This window comes from Perca fluviatilis, chromosome 15, assembly GCF_010015445.1.
Source record: "Perca fluviatilis chromosome 15, GENO_Pfluv_1.0, whole genome shotgun sequence".
Taxonomy (NCBI): Eukaryota; Metazoa; Chordata; class Actinopteri; order Perciformes; family Percidae; genus Perca; species Perca fluviatilis.
In genome coordinates this window covers 13543687-13569159 of record NC_053126.1, presented here as the reverse complement: position 1 = coordinate 13569159, position 25473 = coordinate 13543687, and the positions used below count along the sequence as shown (strand labels likewise).

Below are 25473 nucleotides of genomic sequence, written 5' to 3'. Positions count from 1 at the left end.
AAAATTTAGATTGATGTTTAGCACCATTTGAGCCACTGGAGATGTGCCATACTCTAAATGATAATAATAACACATTTTATCTTAGTCGCCTTACAGGGCATTAAAAACAGTAACCATACAGGTAACGTACAGGTAAAAACAGTGAAACATGGGACAACCTCTAGCTCACCCAGTAGAGTGTGCGCCACATAGGCTGAATCCTTGACAGCAGCCAGGGATCGAATCCAACCTAAAAACCTGACATAAAAGCCCCAAAAATATTCATAAAAACAGTGAAACATGAAAAGACACCACCACAGACAATCACAAATCAGGAAACATAAAAATGTATGGGGCTAGAGGGAATGGGACATAGAGGGTGGGCATCGGAATGAGTAGGCCAGTTTGAGCAGGTGAGTTTTGAACGTTGTGATGGTGTCAGACTGTCGAATGTGTGGAGGGCTGGAGGTAGCGAGTTCCAGAGCCTGGGAGCAGTGCAGCTGAAAGCCCTTAGCACCCACGGTGCTGAGGGGTAAACTGGGGATGGTCAGAAGACCAGCTGAGCGTGAGCGCAGGGAGTGGGAGGATGTGTACTCCTGGAGGAGGTCAGAGAGATAGGTGGGGGTTAGGTTGTGTAGAGCTGCTTGTGCAGCAGGTGGGATACTTTCCTCCAGCTGGGTAGACATATTATTTAAGGAATCTTGGAATTACTTCAAAACAGTGCTATGTGTTCCTTAACGACTTGCAGGGAAAAACAGAAGCATCCCTCAACTGTGTAATCATGAAAAACAAGCCCCAAATGTAAGAATGGCAATTTTAGGAGAGACACAAAATAGGGCAAGGGTTAGTTGGGAGTTTTCCAGTTTGGCAATGTAGACTACAAATTTGAAAACTTTCCATAATTGAGAAGACACATATGCCTAATAACACCTAGATAATCATTCCCCAGCCTTCTTTAGTTTCCAATAAATGATATGCCATTAAAGCGGGCCAGCGTTGTAGTGTTTATTAAGCCATTAAAATAAATGCCCATAGGGTTTTACTTTGAAAGAAAAAAGCGGAAATCGTCTCTATTTTGTTTTGACGTACTTTACACTAACACGCGTATAGGCTACATACTCTCTCCCACACACACACACACACACACACACACAAGTACATACACTACTCACTGCTGGACGGCTGTCAGCGCACAGAAGATGGTGGCGGCTGCATCCACTGCGTTGCCCACCGCGCCTGGATAGCGCACACAACATTTCATGCAGGTGTCGACGCCGCTGCAGCGAGCAGATAATGGTCAGATAACGAGACAATCTCATCTCACTGGACGATGCAGGGAATGGAGAGGCTGGGCGCTGCACGAGCCCTAAGCTATTATATTTGTCTTGGATTTAATTATTTGGAGGTACAAATATATTCTCTTGGTGTAGCCTACCCCATGCGATTCACTTAAAGTGGCTGGGTCAAGGCAGCACTCAGCTTTGACCTGCGGGACACTTGGTGTAGGGGGGGCGTGGAGCACAGGTGGAGACCTTTTAATCAGCCCGAGACCCTCCGGCTTTCGTCGTCTGCCATTTAGAAAGGGGTCCGAGCTGCCGAAGTCAAAGTTTAGGCTACTTCAGAGAAAAGGAGGAACTGGACGATCCTAGGCTGCTCAAGGCTGCGTTTTCTCAGCTGTCCGGGTGACAGAATATTGCCTAGGTATAGGCTACTGCCAGGAACCGGCATGGTCAGAATATCTGGACAGTTTCCATGAATTGGCGACATTTGGTCTCACTGTTGATATAAGCAATGCCAATCCAAGGCTGGATGTTGCATAGTCACGGAGGAGCGTGTTTGGACTTGCAATAAAACAGTTTTTATTTTTTAAACAATTTTCTGCGCACCACGTCTCAAGCATTTGTCTCTTGCATAACGTCCGTGCACACGATCTCCTGTGGGTTTGGAGACGCAGCGGTGGACTCCCGAGTAGAAAGTCAGGAAAGGACGGGGCTCCGTCCACGGAAATAGTCGCGATTAGGCCCTGCAGCAAGGGGCATGTGGGTATAAATACAAGCGCTGAGCAGCTTTTGCGCTCACGCGTTATATGGAATTTAATTGATCTCCGCCTTAAACTTAAAAGCTGGCCCTTTCGATCAAGATGTCGAGTCAAAAACACTGCGGATGATGTGTTTTGGATGAAGTTTTGTTCAGACCTGTAAACAAAACGTGGTAAAGTTCAGGAGGTATTCCAGTAGTATATTCCCAGCAGAACTGAGTGGGAAAGCTTAGTGGAGATCGGGAATGGACATGCACTAGTAATGGAAGTATATTGACTGCAGCTGGCTCTTTATGAAAACAACACATTTTGACTGGATTTGATATTCCACACAACTTCTCGAGGACCCTTTTAAACATTTGTCTTCACTTCTTTGGTGTTTCTTTTGTAAGTTTTCCCCTTATGCACATTATTTTGTAATTCTGTGAATTTTCCCTAAAATACTTTTCCAATGAGTGAAACAGTGTGTAGGCAGCTGAGTGGGTTTGGACAGGAACCGAGCAAGCAGCGATTGAACCTTGCAGTCTCAAGTGCGTCAAAACCGAAGGGAACGTAGAGGAATGCAGGGATTGACGTCAAGAGGGGCAATAATGAACTATTCAAAGTCTTTGGAAGGTCTGCTGGTGTTTCTACAGCCACTAAACGGCTAATGAAGTGGAATTTCCTCTGAAAAGGTTTTTGTTTTTGCTCTCCTTTTTCACTTTTAAGAGAACAATCATTGCCCTAGTTGTTAACTGCGGCTCTATACTTTGCCTTACTTCTTAAGTTTAAAAAAAACTGTCCCTTCTGCATAGTCTTTGCATTTTCTGATATAGATTAATAAGCAACATGGCATCCCCCCAACATCAACAACTGCTGCCTCAAAACACAGAAGTGAGCTGTGACTCAAGTGGAGATGGAGGCGTCTCAGTGAGGATTGGCAGCACTGTCAAACACAAGCATGGAGGCGGGCCGTTGGGTTCAATCGGGGGAGGCTTCATTGGGGGATCCAAGCACTGCAAGTACAGCATTTCCTCCAGCTGCAGCTCCGGAGAGTCCGGAGCTAGGAGGACGGTGGTCAAGAGCTATCGCACACAGAAGAAGATGCCTCAGCTTTTTGAAAGATCTGCTGGTCATTTCTGGGACCCAAAGTTTGACTCTTCGATCCTGGAGGAGGCCTGTAGAGAACGGTGTTTCCCTCAGACCCAGCGGCGCTTCCGCTATGTGCTCTTTTACCTGGTTGCCTCTGCCCTCCTCTGGGGGTTGTACTTTGCTGTCAATCCTTCCCGCTGTGACAGGACTGCCTTTCTCCTTCCCACCGCATCCTTCCTCCTTTTCTGTCTCCTTCTCTTTCTCTTAACTTTTACTAAGCTCTACTCTCGCTGCTACAACCAAGCATCTCTGCTGCTTATCCTTGTAACCTTCGCCCTGACCCTGGCCCCCCAGATCCAGACATCAAGCTTTAGGGACCCGGAGACTCCCACACCTGCGCTGGATGTAGAGGACTTCAGTGGCATGGGACCCACGTTTAACCTGTCCCATGACAAGCTTCTGGGAGGTAGCACCTGGTCCCCTTGTCTTTCTCCTGTAGGCACCTTCTCTCTCTGTATCGAGGTTCTTCTGTTGCTATACAGCGTTCTCCATGTTCGCCTCTATGCTTCTGTCCTTCTCGGGTTTCTCTACTCTGTCTTTTTTGAGAGTTTGGGCTGGTTGCACCTGACGCAGGCAGGGGATAACTGGAGCTTAGCCTCTCAGTCAGAGTGGGACACGTTATGTTGGCTTGGCCCAGCCAAAGCTCTGCTCCACCTCTGTGCCCACGCCATTGGCATCCACCTATTCATCATGTCTGAGGTGCGATCACGCAGCACCTTCCTTAAGGTGGGACAAGCTATCATGCATGGCAAAGATCTGGAGGTGGAGAAAGCCTTGAAGGAGCGAATGATCCACTCTGTCATGCCCAGAATCGTGGCTGATGACCTGATGAAACAGGGTGACGAGGAGATAGGTGATAGTTCTGTTAAACGATACTCTACCAGCGGTGCAGCAGCTGTCATCTCCAGCCCTAAAAACAACAAATACAAGAAGACCTCCATCCCTCGTGGCCAGATCATCTTCAGACCATTCAACATGAAACGGATGGAGCCCGTCAGCATCCTCTTTGCAGACATTGTGGGTTTCACAAAAATGTCTGCCAACAAATCTGCACACGCCCTCGTCGGGCTTCTAAATGACTTATTTGGACGTTTTGATCGACTTTGTGAGCTCACTGGCTGTGAAAAGATCAGCACTCTAGGAGACTGTTACTACTGTGTGGCTGGTTGTCCTGAACCCAGACCAGACCACGCCTATTGCTGCGTGGAGATGGGCCTGGGCATGATTCAGGCTATTGAACAGTTCTGCCAGGAGAAGAGAGAGATGGTCAACATGAGGGTGGGTGTCCACACTGGCACTGTACTGTGTGGCATCCTGGGCATGAAACGCTTCAAGTTTGATGTTTGGTCAAACGACGTCAACCTGGCCAACCTGATGGAGCAGCTGGGAGTGGCCGGGAAGGTCCACCTATCACAGGCCACTGCCAACTTCCTGGATGACCGCTACCAGCATGAAGATGGACAAGTCATTGAGAGAATAGGACAGAGTGTGGTGGCTGACCAGCTCAAAGGTAGGTGCTCTGAAAATATGGCCTAAATGAGACAATGCCAAGTAGAGATGTAGTGAGTTGAATACATGTTGCTGGTTTTTCCAGCGTTATTTCGTTTTTTTTTATTTAAGCTTGCAGTATGAAAAAGGTAGACTTTGATTGTTGAATTCCTAACCAGAATAATAAAACTCCAGGTCAGCAGCAGTTGCTACAAATTGGCTGCAACAGTAAGACTTATCGCTGCAATTATTCCCCCATGAGCCCACAAACCTTTCAAGGCATTTTTAGGTGCATAAATGAATGTCCTGTAATGCCTCTCCGCCATCCCCAGAGGAAATGTGTCTGCTTATGCCAGCATTTCTGCAGTTCACCCTCCAGGTGGATATGAATGGTGGCAAGGGGAGCATTTGCATTGGTCAAGGTTGACACTGGGTTTTAGCATTAGGTAATTGTAACAGATGGGCTGGCTAGGGTTTGAGTCTGTTACATGCCCTCTGTGGCATTGGTATTACCTGACTGTATCACTGCCAGACGCCATCTTCTTTCTCATCCTCCCCTCCACCCTGCCTCTGCCCACAGTTTGTTCTTGTTCAATTACATTATCTTCCAGATGTCCTCAATGTGTCCTGTTCTCTTACCCTCACTCTGAACCCCAGGGATTGCTTTACAACTTAATGCGACTGTTGCCTTCTCCAACAGAAATTTGCCTGCAGCTTTATATTAACCCCTCTATCTTGTCCTCTCTTTTTCTTGCCTCTAAACTGCTTGACTGCAGCTTTCATTTGATACATGCAAATTGCCCTAGTGTAACTAAATGTTGGCTTAATGGCTCTACTCATCATTCAAGGCTCGCTGATCCATTATCAGCCAGTGTAAGTAAAGTGACTGTCTGATTAAGGTAGTGCAGATGGTGTTCATCTACCCTTTTGAATTAGCATTTCAGGTTTATTTTTGTTTCAATAGATGCTGATTGTGCTTCCTTGGAGGCTGTACGTCTGATTTTGTACGGATTTTTAGGCATGGATTAGTATGAACTGGTAAGTCATACAAATTAGCAATTCAGGTGTGCACATAAGTAGTTCATGTGCAAAAAAAATGTTACGCCTGCACAGTTTTCCATTATTTTCGCCTGGAAATCAGTGTTGTGGCCTGTCGAGGAACAAGATGGAGCAAAAGCACCTCTAGTTTACCAGCCTGCAGGAGTGATTTAGGGGCCTGCATTTTCCCTTCATCTGTTAGGATTGATGAGTGACCATTCTCTACCATTCTTCCTCTTGTCCTTTCTTTTTTTTTATTGTGAGGATAAATGTGTTACCCACAGCGTTATCACCCCACCTCTCCTTCTCTTTCTCCTCGACTTCTTTCTTGCCTCCATCATGTATTGAGTTTCCTTTTAAGATTTATCCTCTCCCTTTAGATCTGCTGTACCAGTGAGAGCACTGGCTGTCAGAAGAGAAATGTGTTCCAGTGCTGTAAAATTCCCTCCACCGTCTGGCTCAGTCTGTGTTAATCACTGGGGTATATAGCAGCCAGGCATGGATCCTGGCTGGGGCTGGTCCCTGTTGCTTGAATCAGAAGTAAATTGCTCTGACCAAGGCACTAATTGCTGTGCAGCTGTCTTCTTTATATTCGTAATGTCCTATTTGAGTCAGTGTGATGTTTCACAAATAGTTTTCTGTGTACGTGTGTTTTCCCAGCGCCACTATAACTACATGCTGAGGCTTTAGCGTCAAGTTGATTGTCTCGTCCTGTAGGTGCGCTGCACATGTTTATATTTTCTTATTTATAGCTTCCCTCTGTAATTATAAGCTATTTGTAGCTCATTGTAGCAGAGGTTCACATGGGGTACAGCCACGTGTGGTCAGTTGAGTGTTACAGCTGTGTCCTGTTGGCTCCTCAGCCTTGGTTTTAACAAATGGCAATGTGTTTACATCCCACTGGTTGATAGCTTGGTGTTCGAGGTTACCTAAAACACAGTTTGATACCATTGTAGATAGTTTTGAGGCTCTAACTAATGATTATTTGCATTACCATTTAACACTGAATTAATCATTTTTTCTGATTAATGTATTAATTGTTCTGTAGAATGTCAGAAAACAGCGCAGCAGTTTCCCAGAGCCAATGGTGACTTCTTCAGAGGAGGACAGAGAAAAACAGAAAAGCCTCACTTTTAAGAAGCCCAGTGAATGTTTGCCATTTTAGCTTGATAGATAATTTTAAAGATTTTATCAATATCAAACTTGTTGATTAATTGTCTGATGGTTAACTAATTGCTTATTTCAGCACTAGATGGCATTCAGAATAGCAAAAAATATCAGCAACTTATCTTTCCTTATCAATCTGCTGATAGTTTTCTAAATGAACTGATTCCTTTATAAAATGTCAGAAAATACTGAAAAACAGTTTGATCAAGCCCAGGGCAATGTCTTCAAAATATTGAGTTTTGTACAACTAACAGTCGAAAGCCCAAAGATTTTCAGTTAACAATCCTATAAGGATGTAGAAAAGCAACAAACCCACATACTGGGGATGCTCGAACCAGCACCGACGTTTTGGTAGTTTTGATTAAGAATTATGAATTGATTTTCACAATAGTTACAGATTGATTTTTCTGCCAGTTGACTATCAATTAAATTCAGCTCTAGATTCTGACATTTTACTGAGGATTAAATCATTAATCAAGCAAATAATTAACAGAATAATGAATTAGATGCAGCCCTATCTTAAACCACAACACAGCTTGTTTGATGGATAAACTTGAGATGATCTGAACAGTCAACAGCTGTACACAGCTCTTGTGTTTGTATTTCTCTATAAGGGGTTGCACGTGAGGCCGGACATTGTTTTCCATTTTTCCTTTCTGGAAATGGGAGCTATATTTGGCTCCGTTTCCCTGGAAAGTACCTGTCTATGTCCTTCCTTTTGTGCTTAATGCAGAATTATAGAACCTGCAGAATATTATCCAGAGAGAGCCAGAGATGGTTCTTCCCTCTTTCAAGCAGCCTTTGTTTCCAGGGGAAATTAAATTGTTTGTGTGCTGATGTTATATTAAGATTGGAGAAAATTGTTATTAGAGTCATTACCAGTTCTTGCCTTAATCAGTAACAGACCTGTTAACAACGGGTGCTTCAAGTATCTTTGACTACAACCCCCAGACTGCTTCAGGGCTTACATTAAATCGGCTATAATTTATATTTTAATAATAACAATTTATCAAATGACAGTGTATAAACAATGTAATAGGGAAAGTTTGTAGTGATAAACCTGCCGAGAAGAATCTGCAGCTCCCCTCAGCTTTACGGAGCTTTACAGTGACTTTCAGCTCATTGTTTATCTGTTCGGCTGCAACTGAACTGTTTTCGCTCACTCTCACCGCTCTCATAATGTTTTCGGCCGCAGCAGGAAGCTGTTTTCAGTGAAAAAAACTCCCAAAAAATCACCTGTTAAGCACAAAACAGCGGACAGACACCGTTGACGAGTAGCTGGTAAACATAGTGGATACTTTAGCAGCTAAAGAGCCAGATAGCTTCCTCAGGAGTTAGTAGGGACCAAAAACAGAACCCAAAGAGATTGAATATTGGACTAACATTCACAAACATGATTCTAAATGTATGCTAATGTTGCTCCGTAAATGCTGGATTTGTTAATGAGCAACTGCTTGCTAATAAGTTCGCCACATCAACTTGAAATTGACAATATGTCATCACTGTGTTCCCTTTTTGTTTATGCTGAACCCAAGTGGACAATAAAAAAATCAGTAAATGCAGGATTAAAAGACCTGTCCTGCTTTTGAGAGTCTTCCTGTTTTATATGCATCTTCCCTCCTCTCTTCTACTGTGAATCGTCAAGGCTGTTGCTGTAAATCTGTTGATGAGTAAAAAAAACATGAGAAATAACCCAAATGAACACTATTTGCTCCACTTTGATGAACTAAAAAACATTTTCATTAATTTTAGCTTCTGACAGCTCTTTCCTATAATTGCACACCCTTTTCCACTAATACTCATTATGTACTGGGTTCTGAGAGCCGCCTCAAGGTAAGGCATGTTCTCAGATTCCATTTGAAATTGTGAGCATGACCTTTTCTAACTTAGCTGCTGAGCGAAGCGCTGGGCTGCTGCGTACAGTGTATCCCTTCCCGACCGGCTCCCTCCTCTGTTTGCCCTGTGAGGGATTTCTAATAAAGCAAGACTGGGTAATCTCCTTGGCTAAAGTTATTAATGTTAGTAGTCCTCCATCATCACATCTTCCCACACTGGCCTGGTGTTACTCCAAACACACCAGCTGCCTGCAAGCCAGACATTTATATCACAGCAAATTATATTGATTGTCTATAGTGAGGCTGTCATGGCTGTGTTTATTTATGATGAGGCAACAAGCAAGGTTTTCATGTCATGTGGATATCAAAGAAAATCAACCAAAGCCATGGGCTGTGCTGGCTCTAAAACTGAAGATCATTTGTAAGTGGTCCACAATTTAGATTTGTCCCCATTCCTTGTCCACCTTTAAGTCTTTAGAGTGATCATTGATTAGCTACATTAGGATTGATTTTAACACAGAGCAGAATTTAGCTACACATGTTCCATGTGATGAATATTCTGTGTTCCTTCACTTACGTATTGACACTGGCCCTATTACTTATGCTCTGCAGAAGGTATTGGTCATTGGGAGAGCCATTTGTGCTTTTGTGAGACTTGAATGCACACACACATTCACATTCAGCCTTCCTTCCCCTACCCCCTTTCCATAGGGATGTACTATCAGTCAGCAAAGTGTACAGTATTCGCCTGAGGCTCAGTGGAGAATTAATTAAAACGGGTACTACTTGTGACCTTAAAAGATAAATGGGGCTGGTTTTGAGGTTACACTTTAACACGCAGGGATGGACAAATGAAGGCGAGAGAAAACTAGACAGGGAAAGTAACTGCCCTTAACTGGTCCAGTTCTGCTGTCTGAGACTCAGTTTTGGGCCAATGCGTGGTGGCACTAAAGAGCGGAACTGCAGCAGTGTTGCCTAACCACCATTACTATTAAGCCTCCGTGTAACTAGACCTCAGCATTAAGCACCAGTGTGAATCACAAGCAGAGAAAAGGAGGCTTTACCCATCTAAGCCTCTGTATTTCACACCTAAAATGGTGAATGTGTGTGTGTGTCCGTGTGCCTGTGCGTGTGAGTGCGCGTGCACTTGTGTGTATGTGCTGTCAGTCTACACACTGCTGTACTTGACAAAAAGTTAAACGGTTTGGCTTTTTTCACCAGAGTACACAGCTGTCTTCTCCCCCTGCCAACAAATGAAATACATGACATAATTTTCGTCTAGACCCTTGAGTCCAAATCAGTATGCACACACAGCATTCAGCCTACTGTAGAAAGACAGGGGGGTTGATAGTGGCTTACTACAAGGAGGGGGTAAAGGAGGGGCAGACATTGAGCTAGAGTATGGTTAGATTGTGGTGGCAGCTGTTAGGATGGTTTATAAAACCAGTGGTAAGTAGATCCCAGGATTGCTATTACACAGCATACTGCGTTCTGTAGGTGCCCTTTCATCTGAAGTCTTGGAGGCGAACGTGGCTCTTCAGAGGCTGCCAGGGGGAACAAACTGCCAGGGGGACTCTAAGCTGCTATATTGAATTGCAGGGACCGAGCCCTGCCTAGAACACCTTGGCTCTGCATGGTAGATTACAGCCAAGAGCGTAATGGCATAATACATCACACTGCAGTGTACAGTTTCGCCCTGTACTGCGTATTATGGTTCAGCACAGCATGGCATTGCCTAGCCTGCAGCAACGCAGTCTCATCATTTCTCATCGTTGGCCTTATATACTAAGCAAGTCTGCAGAGCTTCAGGATCCCTTGTCATGCTTTGGAAACATGGGGCCGTTGTGGCAAGGTTATTGAAGGTCTACGATGTAGTGATTAGCAGGTTGTCTGCTGTGTCAGACTGTTACTCAGCAGGATTGGACTACCTGTGCTCGTTCAGGAGGACTGCGCAGCACAGGTATTGCTTGCTGCTTTGACCCGGCAAGCAATAGATTTGTACTCTGGGGGTGTAATGAGTTTCTGGATCAAGACCAGAAAAGCATTTTCAAAAGGCTGCAAATAAGCTCACCTCTGGTGGCCTGTTGAGCTTTCTATTGAACTAATAATATTGGAAATTTTCCTGTAAACATCTGCGTATCCTATTGTGCTCCTCGTGCAGAGGGCGCAGAGAGAGAGGTCTATTACGGTCTTTATGTTAAATATCTCTGTATATTTTGTAACGTGTAGGTATGTAGAGAATAGAGATTTTTTTAAAGAAATGTTATTGTTGGAATAAATAAACCTACACAAGTAGTTAGTATATCTTGTTGTAGGTTTGCCATCTTATGGATTCAACATGTTGAATTGGCCGAAAAAAGGCTGACGCGTGGCGACAGTGCAGGACACACAGCACAAACTAGGACGGCAGTCTGTACTGCCGACGGTTGCCTTGGTGTGTCAGGGCCTTTAATCCTGACAAGTGTAAGCAGACCCTGCAGACCTCTTAGTCCCCCTATAGGGGACAGCTGTCCTATTGGCTCAGTGGTGAAGTGTCCTGTCTCTATCTACTGTGCCAGAGATGACCCTGGGCGAGGTTGATGAGAGAGCCTGATATCAGCGCCACCCCTGTCGGTCTGATAGAGCAACATGTGCGAGCAGCCGACACGGCCGAGCCTGTAGAACACGTATCAAACTCAAGGCCTGCGGGCCAAATCCGGCCCTTCGCACATTCTAATCCGGCCCGCATATCAGTTTAGGTTCACAATAACTTTTGGCCCGCCTAGTTGTGCGCCAAACCAAAAACATGGGGAACTGTTTTTCAATTTGCAATTACGCGACACTCAGAATTTGGCAAATTTGCCGCTTTGAGACTCAGAAATTCCCAGAGAAGCAGAGAGTTTGCATATTCCGGCTGTGAAAGCGCTTGTTGTGAGTCAGCTGTGTGGTAGCCTACTTAGAAAATGTAATCATTGTTTTGCTCGATTTGCTAAATTCTAGGATGGCTTTGGAACGTTTTTGCTCACTTTTTCAGGGCTTTATGTGGACCAAACTGTAAGAGAGAAGACTACATGATACATGCAATAATTGAGTCGAAGATATTTTACTTTTTCGATGAAATAAAAGCATGTCAATAAACTATACATGTCTGGTGTGATTCTCTTTTTCCAGTGTGGCCCTTAGTGAAATTGAGTTTGACACCCCTGCTGTAGAACAATCACTGACGCATGTAGCATGTGGAGTACAACGCGCTACACAATGTGTTGTCTAGCACACGCTGTTTTACTTTGCTCAGGGGCTTCTTGCCTTTTTAATTTAGTAAAGTAAGCGCGCAAATCAATGTCAATGGTGTTGCTGACAAAGTTTAATGGTCAGGTGACTTCTTAGTGGATTTTTAATTAAGACTTCTTAATGCTCTGATTATTTTTATTTTTTTGACAAAAAAAGAAAATGCTAGTGCTGTTAATTTTGTAGTTGTAAGTGTTAGAAAAGAGAATAGAGGCTTACCCAAAACCTGTCAAAGCCTTTACACTCTTTTAACACAACACCTTCGGGGCATCTGGTATGGTAAAATGGGAGGGTAATGTACTTTGACACCATGTTTTCAGCTGCTGTAGTATTTTCATATACAATATTACCAGGCTTCTGAATAGAAGGGGCTTTTTGACTCTTTTCATTACTTTAGGGAACAAAAAAATTGTGATATGCTTTATTATATTGTGGCTTCAACGCAGCCAGAGTTTGTAAACAAATCTTCTTGCTGCTCTCTCTCTTTCATTGCACATAGCAATGTTATTATACACCGTAGAAGTTGTCACATGTGCAAATGTGCTGAGAAGATGTGCTTGTATATCTTCATACAAACACAACTTCCCCCTCCTGCAAACTGAGGGGAAAAATGAAAACCAAATACAAAGCAGACAAGAGCAATGGGTGTGTAAGAAAGGCTGTATAAAGAGAGAAAAGGAACAGATATACAGAGTGAGACAGAAAGATGGATAGAGTTGCCCCTGAAGGTTCATCCTGTTTAGGGCTATTGTGTGGCTCCACCTGCCTCACAGTCATAACATAAAGGGAGGTTTGCCATCTGCAGCCACACACACACACACACACACACACACACACACACACACACACACACACTTACCCCAGCTCTGCACCCTGGGCCTGCCAGGGCTAATTGCCATGGCAACAAGCTATTGAAAGGGGTGTGGGTCAGCTGGTAACTGGAGGTTCTTTTCAGATGGAAGGACTTCTCTGACTGGGAGAAAAGGGCCACATTTGACTTTATTCAGCTGAAGCTCTGACTTTTATATTAAGGTAAAAACCAAGCGAAAACCTATTTTTGTGTGAGCCAAGCAAGAATAAGCCGAACACGTGCAGCCTCTCTTTGCCACTGCAGCTCTAAAGGACACCTACACAGATAAAAAACAATCTGACTCTCCAAGATACATGTGTTAACCTTGAAAAAGTGTAAGAGATGTATTGTATGTGAAACCATCTCTGTTTGGCCTTCTCCTGATGTTGCTATCTCTTTTTTTTGGGATTATTTTTTGCGGGGTTTCGCCGTTATTTTGATAGGACAGCTAGGTGTGAAAGGGGGAGAGAGAGGGGGACGACATGCAGGAAATCGTCACAGGTCGGCTTCGAACCCTGGACCTCTGCATCGAGGCATAAACCTCTCAGTATATGTGCGCCTGCTCTACCCACTGAGCCAACCCGGCAATATCTCGCTGTATTTTTGATACTTCGAGCTCTGTGCAGTGTGAGTCAAGCTGTGCATGGGGCTAAAGCTTGTTCTCCTTGGAGCCGTGCAGATGGTCAGGCGATAAATTGCCATCATGAGTCATTGATGCATCCTAAGCTTTTTTCCTTTGTGATCAAGGGTACAGAAAATGCCAGCACTGTTTCTAACAGACACACACTAGCCTTTACTGATATTGACAGAAAGAGCTCAGTCTTAAGATGACACACACAATAACCCCCCTCCCCCCATCCTCCTACACACACACACACACACACACAGACTCACTTTCTTTTCTTTGCATTTAGCACACTATATGCAAACACCCAAACATGCAGCCGCACCCTGTCCGTGAGTGGGCTGTAGTGATTCGTTAGTGTGCACAGCGGGAGTGTGTGTGTGTGATAAATTGCTGTGTGAATTATGAATGAGGGAAGTTGATGGGGGAGCTACACTGAAGCCTGCTACAGTACTCAGCCTGCACATATTGCCTGTGCATGTTTTTGTAGTATTTTATCATTAGCAGTGCAGGCTATGAAATGAATTTTAGAGTGTCGTGGTTTATCGGTGTTTTAAGCCCCCAACGTCTCCTTCCAGGCAGCGCTGCCTGGAAGGAGACGTTGGGGGCCTCTGTTGTAATACTATGTACTAGTGACAGTATTTCCATATCAACTCAAAAACATCTTGTCATTTATCTATTGGAATTTCATGTTACTTATCGGCTAACATACTTCAATACCTATATATCTGCCACAAGGTAACATCAGCCAGGCTTCAGTGTACGGCAGGTGTGGCTGGTTCCTCTCTCCTGTGAACTGAGCTCCCTGCCTCAGGCTCAGCTCCCTACGTTGGCTTCATTGGGAGACATCCCTTCTGTGTCCCCTCCAGCTGTCAGCTGCTCCTCCATCCACGTACTTTGTAGCCCCAGGAATCCCCCATGCTGTCACTCCTAAAGGCCAATTGACTTACTGTGTGTGTGTGTGTGTGTGTGTGTGTGTGTGTGTGTGTGTGTGTGTGTGTGTGTGTGTGTGTGTCATTTTTAATCTCTCTCTTTGTGTCATTTGTCCTTTCTGCCTTCCTGTTTCCTGTTTTTTTTTCCCGTTTTTCTACCATCATCATCTTGCTGCAGTCTCATTCTGTTGAGTCAGAGTGCCGCCTTCACTGTTTGGTAAATGACACCTTCATCAACAAACATTACAGCAATGCTTATCCTAGAAGGCTGCATATCAAATTGTTTCCGGCCCTCCTTTCTTTGTTTGTCTGTGAGATTTATTGAACCTGTCAATTCCGCTGTCCGGCAGAATGTGATTCATATGTTTCTGTGGTGGAAGCTGAGCTTGTAGTTAGCAAACTCATATAATCCTGCTGTATCTTTGGCCTGTTTTAGATAAAGAGTCGTCAGGGAGTAGGGCAATGCTCCGTAGACGATCCGGCACATTTTCTTCATCAACCCCCAGTGAAGATGCCATTACTCAAAATGTTGAGTAAGCAAAGTCTGTGGTATTAGAGGGGAAGACGATGAGAGGTGGAGCATGAGAGGGAGGGAGATGTTTGTGTGTGCTGTCTGCTTGCTTTGATCCTTTACCCATAGCCACAAACTCAGCCACTTTTTAATCGATGGTGAAGCGATGCTCATAGCTGCGGGTCAATGTATTGAATTTTAGTTTGAATCAAGACTGTTGGAAGAAAAGATGTGTTTTTGTTTTGTTTCAACACCTGGCCAGAAATGAATTAGTATTGAGATGAAGTCAGAAGTCTGAAAAAGGTTTAGGGCTGAACAAGCTTAAGGTTTATACCATCATGGAGAAGAGGAACAACATCAGTATTTAAAGGTCGCATGGCATGAAAATTTCACTTTATGAGGTTTTTTAACATTAATATGCGTTCCCCCAGCCTGCCTATGGTCCCCAATTGGCTTGAAATGGTGATAGGTGTAAACCGAGCCCTGGGTATCCTGCTCTGTCTTTGAGAAAATGAAAGCTCAGATGAGCCATTCTGGAATCTTGCTTGTTATGAGGTCATAAGGAGCAAGGTTACCTCCCCTTTCTCTGCTTTGCCCGCCCAGAGAATTTGGCCAACCCATGAGAGAGAGGCATCATGGCTTTCAAATGAGCAAAGTGGCAGTTGGTCAAGGCCACACCCCCACTCTCCACCTTGCCCCCCCTCTCTCCTCCTCAATAGCTACAGGCACAGAAATGGCACATCCTAAGGAAAGCTCATTGTGGGACTGGCTCTAGTGGCTGTAATTCTGCACCAAGGCTGAATTTCGGGAAAGAGACTTCAGATACAGTATTAGGGGACCACTAAGGTCTATAGAAAAGCATCCAAAGAGCACCATGTCATTGGACCTTTAATTATCATACGTTTCTTCATATAACACCTTTTAAACAAATGTGTAGTACAGAAAGTGAAAGTTAAAAGCTGTTACTCTTATTAAAGGTACACTGTGTAGTGTTTTAAGTATTTTATTAGCTAAAATCAATGTCTTCATTCATAAATATGTCCTCATTGGTGTAAAATGACCTCTGCCAATGATCTGACTTATCCTCGTAAGCAAAGAATTTCTTATCTGTATTCACATTGGACGGGCAAGTCCAAGGAGGCTTCCATGTCGTCCATAATCGCTGAGAGGGACATAAAGCACTAGCCTACCTGTCCAACTAATCCACAACGCATTTTCGTTCAGAGCCAGCGTCACGGGACTGAAACCAGCTGAAACGGAGAAGGAGATCAGTGAGAGGCGCTTGTCACTGCCCCGGCAAATTTGAAAGCCTGCACTGCACTTTAGTTCATAATGGAGGATCATACTTATCCCGAGCCACAGGAGAAGGAATCCTCGACGCCAAAAAAGACATGTTGTCATAGCTTCTTGGTACATAACGGCTACCGTCGTTGCAACACGCATTTGAAAAAGCGAGGAGCTAGAGAGCACTATTTGTTTGAAAGCAAAATACAATTTCACCGCTAGATGGGAGAAAGTCCTACACAGTGTACCTTTAAGAATATACAGAAGGAGAAGAAAGAGCAGCACAATATTATGAAAAAAAAAATGTATGGAGGAATGTATAGGATGACAAAAAAGAAAATGAATAGGACATAATGCAAAGACAAAGAAGATACAAAGAAGTTTGTAATAGAGAGAGATATTTTAATCATAAGTTTTCATGTCCTGGGCTGGAAGTGTTCCTTTATGGGTAGAAAAACGTATGCCTTAAGCTATTTGAAAACTCACTGTATCTGAAAAATGCATTGTCACAAAGCTAAAACAAAAGGTTTTCTTAACCTGGAGTTTGGTGGGCCCTGACCTTTCCTGATGCAGTACTTCAAATCCAAAGGGGTTTGCACTCATCTTTGGAATAGATCGAGCAGGAAAGAAGTTTACTGGACAGATGTGCTGAATAGCACAAAGAGCCATATGGTCACCATTTTCAAAGAGATGAGAAGAGGGTGGGGGCATTAGCATTCAGAGGAGCATGCATGGGTGAAGGGGTTTGACAAGAGGAGAGGACGATGGTTTAAAAAAGATGCGATGGAAAGTGAGTTTGAGCTTTTGGGATGTCGGCTGTGGCAATTCTTCGCAGAGAAAAGCCCTTAACGCCTGTGTGGTGACGAGGCAAACAGACATCGGCTTGGACGAGAAAGAACAGGGAGGATAGTTGGATTTGGGGCAGAGAGAGAGTGAGGGTGAGAGAAAGATAGACAGTGAGTTACAGTGTGATTGACAAAACGGGGGAGAATATAGGCCACTGAGCAAAGGGGGTAAGGGGGGTTTAAAGATTTTGGAGAGTTGTCAACTGTATCTTTGTACTGCCAGCAGACCATGGCAGCCTGGGACTGTCAAGGATGGAAGGATCGAAGATTCAGAATACAAAACGAGTGCAGAGCATACGTGACAGACGCAGCCAAGCGAGAGTTAAAGACTGTGGAGAGTTGTCAAGTGTTTCTATTGTGGTTTGGAGTGAGCCGCTTTGATGGGGCCAGATTGAGGCCAGGGATAAAAACACCGCCCAAATATGGAACTTTTGTTTTAGTGCCACCCCTGTTTACAGCATTGAGGGAGAGAAAGCGGGGAAGGATATTGACAGATTTGGTTGATTGCAACAGGAAGAGAGACTTCAGTATGGCTTGTTGTGCCTGGACAGTGTATTTGTCTGTAAACAGAGAAGTGCTCTAACCTAATTCCCAGTTAAGAGACGGGTTTTGATCCCAAAACTAGAAAGCTAATGTGCTGAGAAAGCCCAGGTGGTGTGCAAGACTTGTTGTTGATTTTTGTGGCTTATATAACTCATACCAAGAGCTTACTGTGGGTTATCTGGGGTCTCTGAGTGTTTGTGAAAACTGTATTGGTTTAGCTGCGCTTCAGTGAGTTTGATGTGTACAAAGTAGGCACAGCTTTAGTTATCTTTAGTATCCAGTCTATAACACTTTGTTTGTCAAAAAACATTGCTTGGTGCGACATGAAAATGTCTTGGCTTTAAAAAAAAAAGTAAGTTTGATAACCTTACCCACTCCAGCAGCATAATATGGTTTAACAAGTTTACTTTGTTACTTTTTTGTCATACAGTGATTCCCAATCTTTTTTGCTTGTGCAACAATTAAAAATAAATCATACTTGCGACTACATGTCCACCACTTCTGACCCATTCAACCAAAGACCTTTTTCCCCCATTTGTTTTATGAAATAAAATTTTTTGTCCAAATGAAGGAAAAATTATTAAACAATATTGGAGTTTTAAGTCTTTTTTCTGCTTTTTTCTTCAGTTATTCATCGGCCCTTACTGTAGGTTGGGGAACCACTGTTTTTTTTCTACTAATATACTCAAACAAAAATGTAACAATGGAAAAGAAAAACAATTACATTGTAGTTTAAAAAAGTAACAACAAGGTAATAAGGTCACCAAAACCTCTGGATACACTGGATATAAATATGAATATATCTTTTAATTATGGTAATTCTATTTTGCACCATCAATGTGGATCATGATTACCTTATGATATTTTCTGGAAATTCAATTTTGAATTAATTTATAGCCAAAATAACCAGATGGAAATTACTTTTTTGGCTAATACAGTGAATTAAATACTGATGCAAAAATATTTTAAACCAAATAAAAAGCAGTCCTGCTCATTAATTTGCAACTTAGCTGACAATGACCTTTTTCAACCGGAGATATCATAGATATTATATAGATATGACAAACTGCTGTTATTTTACAGTTCTTCTTTAATAAAACATAATGCTGGGTTTGATAAAGTGAAAAAACCTAGTGCACTTGTTAACACATAGCCTATATTTAAAAGAATCAACATTTAGCTCATCATACTTGTTTATGTATGTAGTAAATTGAGCAAAGTGTGAAACATCCTCTCTATATTATTCAGAAGACAGTCAGACGCTTCACATTGTCTGACAGAGGAAACACTCTGCCCTAATTTGACATTGTGGATAATTCTGCTTATTCTTCTTACGTGCCCTATAATGCCTCAGAAGTAACCCGGGCTCAGCAGAAGTGTTCAGCTGTAAAAACAAAAATAAAAACCTACCCCTCCCCCTACTCCTATCCGTCCTCGGCTCGGGAGTCACGCACAGACTCTGCTTCTCCTTTACTGTCAGAAATGACAGTGTGAGTCTCTTGGTGATTCCTTATGAAAAATGCATGTGTCTTTCATGTTTTCTGTGTGAATGTGCTCGCTCATAACCAGCACTTATACAAACTTTCATTCCATCACCACTACCAAACAACTCATAGACTCAGTCTAGCCTCCGTTTCTTTCTTATCCCCATCTTACTTGAATTGTTCCCAAAATCTCTGCAATCTCTACCTCTCATCTTTCTGCGAACCTTATTTTCCGCAGTAATGAAGTCATCTCTAAACAACCGGTCATACTGGACAGAATTCATTCTGTTCCTCCCGCCCCCCCAACAGGGACAGGATGTACAGTATATTCCAGGACAGGGACCCAGTGGAGGGAGAAGGTTGGGGCTGCTGGCTGGCAGTGCCAACTGGCATGGAGATCTGCCCAGCCTAGCGGTGCTAGTTTCCCTGCGCCACCTGCTCCATTGCCCTCCTGCTCCGATACCTGGCCCTGGAAGGCAAACCTGTCATTATCAGAAGATAGGGCACATTGTGTGTGTGTGTGTGTGTGTGTGTGTGTGTGTGTGTGTGTGTGTGTGTGTGTGTGTGTGTGTGTGTGTGTGTGTGTGTGTGTGTGTGTGCACGCTGATCCAAGCATATCTGCCAACTCTCCTCTCTCCGTTGCCCTCTGTGTTCTGCTGCTTTTAGTAAACCTCCCTTGGACAACAGCATTGGCTATTCAGTCCCACTTGGATTGCAAATGGAATTGGAAAGCAAAGGTGTTGCTTTGAGATAAACAACAAGATTTAATATTTATAGCTACTGTACCTGTAGCATTCATGCATTCACACCCAACATCTGCACTGAGCTTCTCTTAGCATCATGCAAAGAGGGGTTCAGGGACGGCCATTGTCCCAGAAGAGCTTGGACGTGCTATGAGGAGGCGAGAGAAAGGGAGGAGTGGAGGTGATGCTGTTATTTAGTTGCAAAGTGCTTTTCACATGTCACTCTCCTCTGTCCTGAACAAAAGGGCTTGGAGAGGGAGATAATGTGACTGGGCTCTCATGGGGAAAGGTTATCTACTGATCCCTGTCAGCTGATAGCACGGGACAGGACACTTCAAGTTCCATAATGCCTAGAGGCTTTCACTAATGATGCTCTTCAATTAGCCCAGGGTTATCAGAGATGGAGAGAGGCAAACCCTTATCTGTACCTGTATTACAGATCATCAAATAGATGTGCACAGACTGACCGATGGATAGTCAGACACACACTGGAAAGAAACAAGCAGCATCAAGCTAAGTCTCTAGACCTTTTTCCCTGCCGCGAGGGCTTTAGAGCACAGCTGTAATCTAATGATTTTGGATCCTGTGGAATTGGACAGTGGAGCCAGTTTCAGGCCAGTATGTCAGACCCACAATTTACTGTCTGACAACACTGCAGTTTCATCTGCCACAAGGTTGGATCGTAAAGATGAGAGACTGTCCCAGAATGGCCAGCAACAGGCGCACAAACATCTGCAGACACTTGAACTCATATAACCCCCCCCCCCCTCCACACCATACAAACACAGATAATAGACTGTGCACCTTTGCAAGCCTCTGTAGTTGATTTATCTTGCTCAGGACTGTGCCATGTGAAGTGATTCCCTGAAACAAGCTGTCTGACGAAAAGATGTCAACCTAACATACATCCACATAAACCTCTGGAAGGGATGGCCATGGATTCCTGTCTGTCAGCATGAACCACGTTTCTCTTTGGTCTGACAAAAGGGGAGAACTGAAATATCTGAAATCAAGCCAGCAGCACATTTATTTTGACAAGTCAAAGCCTAACATGAAGTACTGGAGAGGGCAGCTGATCTTCTGTCACCTCCTTTAGCTATCAGGTTGCTGTTTACTTCAGTTTTGAGAGTTTTATTATTTGAGGTTTGACACATTTTGTTAATTATTGTGTTCCACCTCTTATCCAGTTTTGTATTCATGTCTGGCATCTTGTTTGTAATTTTATCTTATAAGTGTGTTTTTTTAATAGTAGGTCATTGTTTCATCCACTATAAAAAAAAGAAATCTCTGCTCTCTGACTTTAAACTTTTTTTCTCTCTCTAATGTGTTGCTGTGCGTATTATTTAGCTTGAAACACTTAATAAGCTGTTACAGTACTGGGGAATTGAGGCTGAATGGTCCAGTGACTTCTGTTTAGGTGGACTTGCCCCCCAACCCCCCCGTCTTATACAGTTTTATTATTACTCAGCAGGCACCATTGCTTTTACAGCAGATATAGGATTTGCATTGATTCTGACTTTTAATATATTAATAAATAATACAGTGTGACTCACTACTTTTAGTAGATATATTTACAGCTGTGGTACTTTGAGAAAAAACTGTGTTGAGGGAAAGACAGAAGACGAAAAGAGAAACTGAGAGGGAGGGGGTAAATGCAACCCCGTTGACCCACAAGGAGAAGCAGAAGTCACTGTATACTGGTGGGCAGGGAAGGATTTGATTAGCAAACTAATGAAATCAGTCAACGCAGTGTGTGTGTGGGTTGTGTGTGTGTCTGTGTAGATCTGTCTTTGACGCACAGTCACACTCACACATTCTCATCCACAGAGGCAGTCAAAAACTCCCCACCGTTTCCTACTCGCCTCTTGCTGCTGTGTCATTCTGCATCACTGGTGCAGGGAATTAGTTCTTTGTTACTGTTGTTTACTGCCTTTATTTCCCATCCCTGAATGCTCATCCACCTGGCTATCGACCCAGCTACAGCAAAGCCGTCAATCTACACCTCCGCTCACTCTGTGTGTGTATATGTGTTTGACTGAGTGTGTAGGTTGTTGGAGGGGGTGTTTTTTGTGAGTGTATCATAATTGCACTTGTGCTTACATTTCTCTCTTTGTGTGCATGTTTTCTTATTTTTTGTCTGCTTCTTTAGCTGCTTGTCTTGGTATTTGTATATATATATATTATGTGTGTGTGTGGGTCTGCGTGTGTATCATTGCAAATGAGACGGTGTACCCTTGTGTAACATGTGTGGTCTCTGTGTGAGTGTGTCAGAGATTGCAGCCCAAGAGTGGGTCCGCAGAGGAGAGGCAGTGGCGAGCCTGTCTGAAGTACTTAGGGCAGACAATGCTCAGAGCCAGAAGCTGCAGCTTCACTGGCAGTTGAATTATGTGGCTAAGCGCATGGTCACAGGTACTTACCTATGCTGCTGACACACACACACACACACACACACACACACAACACAGACACACGCCGTGAAACGCCATGTTTTAGGGTGCCAAGTGCTAAAGATTTGTCAACTGTCTACCTCGCTGTCCATGTACAGTATCTGTCAGAGCGACGAAGTAGTTGGCAACAAAAATCCAAAGAGGAAATGGACTATATGTCTGCAATGTAGATTAAAATGTGCTCTTTAGTAGCATCCTGTTAACTCGGTGGTCTAAGGCTGTTGAAAGGAAACGGAAATCTTATTGAGAGTGTGAAATACGCAGGCTTAAGCATTACAGTGCATCCTACGCTTCATGCTTTATGTTGTAAAGCAAAGTGGTCAAAGTGGTCAGTTTTATAAGTTGAACTTTTGGCTAAAGGTTGCACAAACAACACACACACACACACACACACACACACACATACACTTTGTAGGACTGATGGAAATGATAACAAGTTGATAGACGTGGAAGGACACAGGTGTTCAAATATTTAGCCATGGTCATGGGGACCTCACATGCACGAACTACAGACAGAGATGCATGTGCACATGCACCTGTGGGACACATATATGAAAGAGTAGTTATCTCATTACAGAGAAAATAGATGAAGAATGATCTATGGGAGGATTTCAGCGCTTCTATACAAAAAATGTCCTCAGGCTATGGAGATGGAGCAGAGGTATAGTTGTGATGAGGAGGTTGCAAAAGAAATGACAGTGGACAGATTGGATCTGTAGAGCTTGAAAGAAGAGTTGACTGTTTGTGTCTTGTTGTTTGTCTCTTTAGCTCTCACCCCCTTCTCTCTGTCTGATTCAAGAGTGAAAAACATACAAAATCCATATCACACATCATGTATATGTTTATGGAAGCAAGAATGACTCGTGTGTGGCCGGGTTAGCTCAGTTGGTAGAGCAGGCGCACATATATACGCAGCGGCCGCTGATCTGCCAGGGACATTCTCCTTACTCTCTGTTTCTGTCTCTCCAGGCCTGAAGACCTACCTGATCTCTGGCAGGAAGGTGGAGCCTCACTCTCTCTGTAGCTGCTCTCAGTTGGGGTTGGCAGGGCCTGAGCATGCAGATCCCCGGTGCCCCACTCCTAAGGTGCACACACCTGATGGAGCTCCTTCAGCCTGCACCCTGCCTCCAGATAGTGCTAAGGTGAGGGCACACTATTTCTGAGAAAATAATATGAAACATCATAATATGTTGTTGAGAAAGTAAGTATTTTCCCTTCTGCTCTCCATACATACAAATAAGATAAAATAAAACAGCAATGACCTCTCACTCATATAATATGCTGATGACATGGCTATGGTCACCTTGCCACCTGGTTGGCTGGCAGGTTCCTTGACCTTTATGTCATATGACCAAGGAGCTGTGTCTGTTAGGATGGGAGTACGGTGATCATGAGCACTGCTGCTGTTGAAAATGTATTGTTTAGCTGCCCTTTACTGTCTGTCTTACACTGTTGCCAGAATGCCAAAGGCAAATATACATTTAATCTAATGTAGTGGACAAGTTTCTTATCTTACATTTTTGGGATCATTTCTCATTGCACATCAATATTGCCTGAGGAAGAACACTGAGCTGCATGTTCTGCTACCGCCTCTTTCATGTTCATATTTTCACCCTGTCTTTCCTTTTGTTTATGTGGGTGTATCAGAAGCTTTAATAAATATTTTTATTTTTGCATGCAAGTAGCTTCCTTTTGTCTTGGGTGGAGGGCATGTAAAAGAATGGCTTTCACCCCTGCCATTACCGTACACCTGAATTGTTCCATGCAATTACATGGTTTTAACCCTGGGCACCCTGCATGGTTAGAGTCAGGGTGCAAACTACGGGGGAGCTAGGGGGAGCTCGGCTCCCCTTAATAAGACATGGGCTCCCCTGAAAACGTGATTTGTGAAATTTTGGGCGTCTCTAAAAATATTGACAATGTGTCATTTTGACGTGCAATTTCAGTTTTGTGTAACGTGATCATCGTGGATGTGTAAAATTGCAAAAATATCATTCATTCATGCATGACGGCGATTTAAACCTAATTCACTTCAATAAAGATAACTATACATGCTATTGTTGTCAAGAGCATCGAGGCGTGGCAGCGCTGCGGTGCAAATTCAACTCATGTTTAGTACATGTTAACTCAAAGAGTCGTAGAAAAAATATAAACGTTGGAGGCCATTAATTGGCACGCAAAGTCCTTGAAATCCATTTTGCATTTAGCATCGTATAGCCATGACAAAAAGAAAACAAGGCAATTTAATTCATTTTGGTTTTACTAAGAAATTGTGTAGCGATGACGTTAATAGCACAACCGATTCACCTGCTGCAAGTCCTGTTGGCACACCTCCCGCCAGGGTGACAACGCAAGAAGAAGCTGAAGAAATAATGTCCTCTCTGGCTGAAGATGGTGGTGGTAACAGCTCGTCAGAGGCTGGTCACCATCCTAACTCCCCCCTCTCTCCCATTAAATTGGAACAGCCAAACAGTGGAGAGACTGGAAGAGCCGATATACATGTCTGTTTGTTAAGGATGGAAGCTTGGGGTGCATCGCTTAGGCCTACTTGAACAGAGGAATTATGGTATTCTTCGGTAGCCTGAGTAACTTTAACCGTTGTTCATGTGGAATCTCAAAGACAGCCCGATGCTTTGTTTATAGACTATTTGTGGGTGGCTGTTTGCTGTTTGACCTATCAATTCCTGTCGACAAAGTATAATAGGGTAAATCCTGTATAGTGCTTACATTTGTAGCTGTTATGTACAGTATCTTTGTAAGTCATTGTAAGTCGCAAGCGCACAACCCCCGACCCCCACCACCCTGTGGAAAAAAAAAAGTGGTCTCATCCACGGTATAGTTAGAACACTGGTTAGAGTGTCTTTGCTGATTTCCCTTTTCACTTTTGGTGCACTAAACTCCCACACATGCCTCCATTGGGTAGCACCTCAGTCCTCATTAAATCCTTATTAATAAAAATCAGAGAACAAAACAGTGAGATCTTGTTAATTAGGCAATGAAAAGCACTGTTCTCCCCAGTGGGCAGTCTACATAATAACTGACCCATCATCATGATCTGCTCATCAATCCAGAACATATTCATCTACTCTGTCCCCCTTAGCTTTGTCTTCAAGGGTTATGTCTCATTTGCTTCCAAATTGTACCACTAGGTCATGGACTCACCAAAACCGTGCAACACGATATTCCCTTATAAAACCCTCAAAACCCTGCACCACTGTGCCTTAAATTCCTCCCAATTAATCCTCCTTTCTCTGTACACGTGCACC

At 43.6% G+C, this 25473-nt stretch overlaps 1 protein-coding gene across 1 annotated transcript in view; it reads left to right on the top strand.

Moving 5' to 3' along the window:
- Positions 1 to 1360: 1360 nt before the first annotated feature.
- The window catches only part of LOC120574398 (adenylate cyclase type 9-like), a 35029-nt gene continuing 10916 nt past the window's right edge, over positions 1361 to 25473 (top strand). The window contains exons 1-2 of the mRNA XM_039824660.1: positions 1361 to 4658; positions 23177 to 23349. Coding sequence (XP_039680594.1) covers positions 2846 to 4658; positions 23177 to 23349 — 1986 coding nt within the window. The 5' untranslated portion in view covers positions 1361 to 2845. The remainder of the gene's footprint in view (positions 4659 to 23176; positions 23350 to 25473) is intronic.